Source organism: Nanorana parkeri, unplaced genomic scaffold (genome assembly GCF_000935625.1).
Source record: "Nanorana parkeri isolate BGI_ZX_2015 unplaced genomic scaffold, ASM93562v1 scaffold149, whole genome shotgun sequence".
NCBI classification, from domain to species: domain Eukaryota; kingdom Metazoa; phylum Chordata; class Amphibia; order Anura; family Dicroglossidae; genus Nanorana; species Nanorana parkeri.
The window spans coordinates 1,655,441-1,662,422 of NW_017306417.1; the positions used below are offsets into that span (position 1 = coordinate 1,655,441).

Below are 6,982 nucleotides of genomic sequence, written 5' to 3' on the forward strand. Positions count from 1 at the left end.
CCCCCCCCATTTTAAATGAGCTCATCAACCAATGCATGTTTCCATTGTTAATAATTTACAATAAATGCATAATGCCAGTGAAAAAACCCTTAGAATGAGCAAGGCATATGTGAAAACCTGCATACTTGCACAGATGTCCCAGGAGTCCTTGATAAACATAAGAACCAAGTGTTAGATCTCCATTAGTTGCTGATAATTGAAATAATTTTGGGTAGAGTGATCCTTTAACACTTTCGATAGTGTCCTCTTAGTCCAATTCAAAGATTTTCATTAGCCCAGCATTACCAATACCAATTGCTTATTTATTGCATAAAGAAGAGACCCAAGGCAGCACTTTATAAAGGAAAGCCCCAGAGGAGCACGTCAAAATAAATGAATGAAAATGCTTTCTTGTCTATTCTGTAAAGCAATGCCAAAAGCAATAATGATGTACAAAGCATGGTAAATAACAGCAACCAGTTTACTGGAGTCAGGCCACAGAAAGATCAATTCTGATTGGTTCCTGTGGGTCCCTGTATATATTGCTCTTTAAAGCTGAATTCCAGGCATATATTTAAAAAATAAAATTAAGTCAGTTGTATTTATATTACCTGATCATTTATTTTAAATGCAATTGGATTCAGCTTCTACACAATCCCCTATACAATAGCACATAGACTGCAAAGGGGAGAGGCTGTACTTGGGGGGCCAATCAGGTAACTGACAGGAGTAGATAGCACAGAAGTGAGTTCATCATTTATTTTCCCAATTACTGGCTGGGGTGGGTGAGAATCTTGCGATTGAGTGGAGAGAAATAAAAATCCTTTGGCAGGTAGTACAGCTCCAGCATAGGTATTACAACTTGGAATTTAGCAGCTTGCCTGGAGTTCAGCTTTAATGCACAAAAGTCTGCTATGAAAATTAGTCCCCACTTTTTATGACTTGCTAATTAATATTTGATTACATCTGTCACTAAGCAAAGTGGCACTATGTATGAGAAGACCCTGATGGAATCATCAACCCCCCCTATCTCATGGACTTCATACAAGCCCTGAGACTACTCCTACTTGTTGAGTCCTACTTGTCCTGAGACTGGAGCAAGGTCTGAGTAATGCAGCGGCCATCCCAGGCTTCTCAACAAGACCCTTTGCTTAATGAGAGATTGACTTTGGGAGAAGTCAATTCTCTGAGAAACTGCCCGGATCCACAAACTCTGTCACATATTTGCCAAAAGTAGTTCACACACAAGCACAAAGACGGACACAATATACACAGTTGCATGTACAAGGGGGGGCCTGACACCTAACACCAATGACACCTTACCTGGAATTACAGAAATAGTTTTCAGAGCTCTTAACACTCTGAAAGTTCGCAGAGCTGAAACATTGCCTAGGTTTACAAATTCTGTTATATACCTGTAATATTAACATTGAAAGTTATTGACAGTGAAAGTCATGCTCTTTCCTATTATCCCTTCTACAGGTAATTACATTCATCTTGCTTAGATAATAGGCCGCTTTATACTTATCAGAGTTATCAGCAAAGCAATGCAATGTTGGAACACAGGCTGGATTTTTCACTTCCTATGGAATGAATTCTCAGGACGCAGGGCCATGTGACTAAGCGGCACACAAATTCTCACTACAAATGTATAGGAGGCCTCCTGATTAGTGGCAGAGCACAATTCTTGTACCATAACTTGATAATGTTGAGATAAGATGGATGTAGACAAGAGCTGAGCACCACAAGATCTTATTTTGAAAGGTGCTTTTCATAAAAATGCACATTTGGAACAGACCAACTTGCATGTCAATTACTAGACAGAAGACACTTCTGGTGCAGCCTCTTATAGGAAACTATAGCAATTATCCAGGAAATCCCAACCAGGAAAGGAGAAGACTTGGCTAGAGGAATATCTGAATGCATACACACATATGATCAATTTACAGTCTGCAATACTGATCCTATGAGGTTGATTTACTAAAGGCAGACAGGCTGTTCAATTAACAAGTGAACTGTGCTATACCTTAATGAAAATGGTGAAAACTAATTTGGCAAAGAATACCCAATCACATACATGGGAAAATATAAAACAGTATTTTTGCTAGCAGATGATTGCATGATGGATGTCAGCAGAGCTTCACCTTATTCCCTAAGCTAAGTGTAAATTCCTTTGCAAAGTGAACAACCTATTAACAACCCAGTAAATCAACCCCAATATCTCTAGACAGTGCTACACCTCCTATCTCACTGGAAGCCTATGGATAACTCTGACAATAATGTTTATGGAAATGGGATATCCTCCTACATACAACCTTGCCAGTTAAACCCTGAGTGCAAGAATGCAGTACCCTCACTGAAATGATGAGAAATCTGTCCATCTTCCCTCATAGTGTGGAACGATCATGACTTGCTGCAGAATGACCTGGTGACAGCAAATTTTGTAGCACAGCAACAACGTAATTCCCTGTTCACCAAAATAAAAAGACTGTTTCACATGGAGAAAATCGATAAATGGTCACTCGCACTCCAACTTGATGGATTTTGTACTATTGGCGGAGGCATCTGCGGTCGCATCGGCACCCACCCGAGTTTTGGGTTTGTTTTCGGCCAGGAGTGCGGTGGGATATAACTTGGACTTATGTTCACATGGAGAGACACCAGTATGTTAACCTTACTCAGATCAAATATGTCAAAATACTGGGTTACATATGTATACAGTTTCATGCAACTCTTTAGTAGCCTCCTTTTTAAATGATGTTCAATCTGCAGTTGTTCAGCAAGGGTGCTGATTACACAGTATGCAGCACATTGCCAGTATATAATCCACCCACAAACACAAATAATAGAGGCACAGCAAGCTTTAAAAAATACGTCAGTTTTACTATGACTCAGAATTATTATTTTATTCTGAAACAAAACATAATACCTTTTGCTTGATCATACATTTCATTTTTTATTATTATTTTATTATCATTGCTAATATGTCTTAAGACAACCCTGCCAGGGGGTTAAAAAAAACTAAATCAGCACTACCCTGTGAAGAAACTAGCTTTTTATGCAACTGGTCAGTGGCCTATTTGCAGAAGCGTCACTCAGTATCAGAGCTACCGGCAGCGATCACATTCGATTCCTCCAGCTGGTTAAATAGCGGGTCCCCCTGCTGGCCTATTTGGCTCCTCCTGCTGACTCTACAGTAGAGTCACTGTGGGACACAATAGTGATCTAGCGGTCTTGGGAGGAGCCACCTTTAAATGTGGCATAGGATTGGTGCCAACCGTGCCAAATGAGACAATTTAGCATACGGGCTGCCACGTTTTAAAGCTGAACTCCAGAAAAATATAAAAGACACAGATGCACGCAGCTCTTTATTGTTTAAAACATGAATAAGCCTATTTTGTAAATGCCATCAGTGTAAGTGCTTGACTGAGACTTGCTATCAGCCTTTTGATGTCCACTATTGAGCAGAAGTCAGACTGGGGGGAAAAAAAGCCGCACAAGGAGCCAAGTAAATGTTCTCCAGTGCAAGGAGCATGCTGATAAAAGGAAAGAGCAGAGTGGCAGAGGGATGATCTCCTCAGTGTGCTCCTTCTCCTTTCACTGTTCAGTTACATGCTCTTGGATGAGACTTGTACGTTTTATTGAACTGCAGCAGACTTAAACTGACATTAAACCCTCAGATTTTTTAACATAAAACAATAGTGTAATGTGTGCCTTACTGTAATCCATGGTTGTTTCCCTTCTCTTTGCTGCTCTTCCTTTTAAATCCTTCTCTCTTATCATGCTGGGCAGAACATCTGTTTTGCAGCAGACTGCCTTGTCTCTGAAATGGATACATGGTGTCTGTGTGTAGGTTCACAATCTGAGCCAGCACTACAGGAAGAGGCACTCAGCTGCAAAGGGAAGTTCTCCCCCAGCATGAGAAGACATGAGGATTTAAAAGAAAGAGCAGCAAAGAGAAGGGAAACAACCATGGATTACAGTAAGGCACAAATTACAGTATTGGTTTATGTTAAAAAATCTGAGGGTTTAATGTCACTTTAAATCAGGTCTACTGCCCTTCTAGACAACTCTGTAGTGTGTGGCATAGCTGTGTTAAAGCAGAACTCCGGGAAAGAACACTTTTTTGTACACTTCACAAGTCAAACAAATTACCTCTAATAATGATAATCCTAGGTCTGGATTTCTGCTGTTTGTTGTAAAAACCCCTACATATTTGATGATATGGCATCAGTAGATCCAGTCATTTGTCCTTCCTTCCTCTCCTCTTGTCTATTTACAGTATGCCTTGTATTCCATAAACAGAATACAAGGCATTTTGTGAATGGACAAGGAGAAAGGAAAAGGAGGTTGAACTTGGGGATCACTTGACTGTATGAGAGCCGCAGCTCTTAGCCACAGTGCTGGAAGAAAACTGCTGGCTGTATGTTCCGCAATCAAGGAAGCTATGAAGCAATGAAAAGTCAACATTTGCATTACAGATTACCTGACTCTATCTCTGGATTTATTGATTGTGCTGGCATTGTTATTATTATTATAGTAAGAATGATTATTATTTATAGAATCTATATCGAGCCAATAGTTTACACAGAGCTTTACAAAAGGCTACAATACAATTCAATATAAGAGAATTAGGAAGGCCCTGCTTGTGAGAACTTTCAATCTAAAGGGGAGGAGGGGAAGAACAATTTTTAGGAGACGGTTGGATAAGCTTCTCTGAAGAGATGCGTTTTCGGGGATCACCTAAAGGTGGACAGAGTAGGAGCCAGGTGGACAGATAGGGATAGGCAGTTCCAGAGCACAGGAGAGGCTCTGGAGAAGTCAAGGAGGAAGCCATGGGAGGAAGTGATGTGGAAGCTAGAGAGCAGTAGGTCTTGGGAGCGAGCATTGGCGGAGGTGACAAGGGACCTAGAGAGCAGGAGATCTTGGGAGTGAACATTGGTAGGAGGTGATGAGGGAGCTAGATAGCAGGAGGTCTTGGGAGCGAGCATGGGTGGATGTAATGATAAAGCTAGAGAGCAGGAGGTCTTGGCATTGTGCATGGGAGGAGGTGATGATGAAGCTAGAGAGCAGGAGAATTTAGAAGCAACCATGGGAGGAGGTGATGAGGGAGTTAGACAGCAGGGGGTACTGGGTGGAATAAAGAGGATGTTTGGGTGATATTCTGGGGGCAGAGTGTAGATTTGTTTCATGATGTTGATTTTTAACTGTCTGGGTTTATGACACCAGGTAATAACATTGAAAAAAAACCAATTGAGAATGAGTGTGAAACTAATTTTTAACTCTCAGTGGCATGTAGTGTTAGTATGTAGTAGTTGTGGATTGTCCCCCTGACCTCACTGACCCAGGGCTAGTCACATTCTCATTATTATCTTATCTGATATCACAACTTGGCAAACATAATCATGATTCTTGGCAGCTGTCAGTTCTCTAGCTAGTGTAATCCCTTCCTCCCACCTGGAGTTTACAGTAATCACCTCTCCATTGCTGATTGCAGCTACAGCGGAACTCAGGAAGACAGTCTGTTCTGTAAATAGGGAGTCACGTTACCATGGCTTTCCATTTACTGTCACCCGACATCCTGTACTCATATGACTGATACTGCACAGATTAAGAAATGTTAGGATCTGTGAATGTCAGTTTGTCAGTGCCATCTAAGCTATCAGAAAGGTTCATTTAAAGTGTATTTCCACCTGTGTAGTCAAACTTAAGATCCACCACTCTGTGTTATGTGTTCCCATTCACACAACATACTATATATTTATATATATATAGATAGATAGATATATATCTATCTATATATGTATAGATAGATATATATCTATATCTATCTATATATATGCACAGTTTATATATTTAATTTATTTCCTACCTTTCCAGTTGTTTCTTGGGAACAGGTGTATACATAGGCATCTATATGCAGCTTATATTGCTTAGAATAGCTTGGTGTGCAATTAGGGGACAGATTGAGGGACATTTTTTAAAAAGTGCATTGAAGGCTATGTATTGCTTTTATACCATGTATCATACTACATCCATATTTAGGGTGTAACACAAAAAAAAGATCACACTCTGGCTTTAATAATTAATGTTACTGATTAGGAACAGGAATGCAGATCAGCAAAGTCAGAGCAAAGTAGGCGTGGTTCACACCTAGGCAGCATTGTTTTTGTGCGTTTGTATGCACAGGTTCAGCGTGAGGTTATTTGGCACATTTTTTCAGCATAAAAAAGGGCACACATGAAAATGCGTGTTTTGGCTAACAGCTTACGAAACATTGCAGTCAATGCGAGGCGTTTCCTGCTGTTTCCAGTGAAGTCTATAGGGGAAAAATGAGCTTGAAACTCATGTAGTTTTTTCTGTGTTTGCTGCTCAGGTGTGAACAGGGGCAATTGAAAATAATGGGATTTCTTGTGTTAGGTGTTTAAAAGCGCTTTCCTACTGCTCAAAAACGCCTAGGTGAGAACCAGGCCTTAGACATTCTGATCTGCATACTTGTTCTGAGTAAGTGATTCAAAGCACTGAAACCAAAGGATCGGGATAACAGTCAGGCCCCTATGTTTACTTTAATAACTGCAAAATACAGGAAATGTGCACTGAGGTATTATGGATATCATGGTATATCTGTAAAAAATAAATCAAGGCAACTGGACTTGTTGTATTTTTCTTGAAGACATTTCACTGGTCATCCCACTAGCTTTCTCAATTCAATTCTGAATTGAGAAATCTTCAAGAAATACAGCAAGTCTAGTTACCTTGATTTATTTTTTTACGGCTATACTATGGATGCTGCCTTTGCTGTCTTCCCCTTCTGAAAATACCAGTTCCCTTGATGCCATGCTGACCCGATGGCTTTGGCAGAGGCGGCTCTCTAATTAGGCAAGTTAGGCGGTCGCCTTAGGCCTCGCGCTCACGAGGGCCTCGCGGCCACCTAACTCGCCTCCACTACGGCTCCTCACGGGGAGAATGGGGCTCCGGCAATTCCCCCCCGCAGCCTCCGTAC

General features: G+C 40.9%; 1 protein-coding gene across 1 annotated transcript in view; it reads right to left on the bottom strand.

Annotated features, from left to right (window-relative positions):
- The window catches only part of LOC108785199 (sodium channel protein type 2 subunit alpha-like), a 167,403-nt gene that overhangs the window by 79,842 nt on the left and 80,579 nt on the right, over positions 1 to 6,982 (bottom strand). The window contains exon 11 of the mRNA XM_018554236.1: positions 1,303 to 1,394. Coding sequence (XP_018409738.1) covers positions 1,303 to 1,394 — 92 coding nt within the window. The remainder of the gene's footprint in view (positions 1 to 1,302; positions 1,395 to 6,982) is intronic.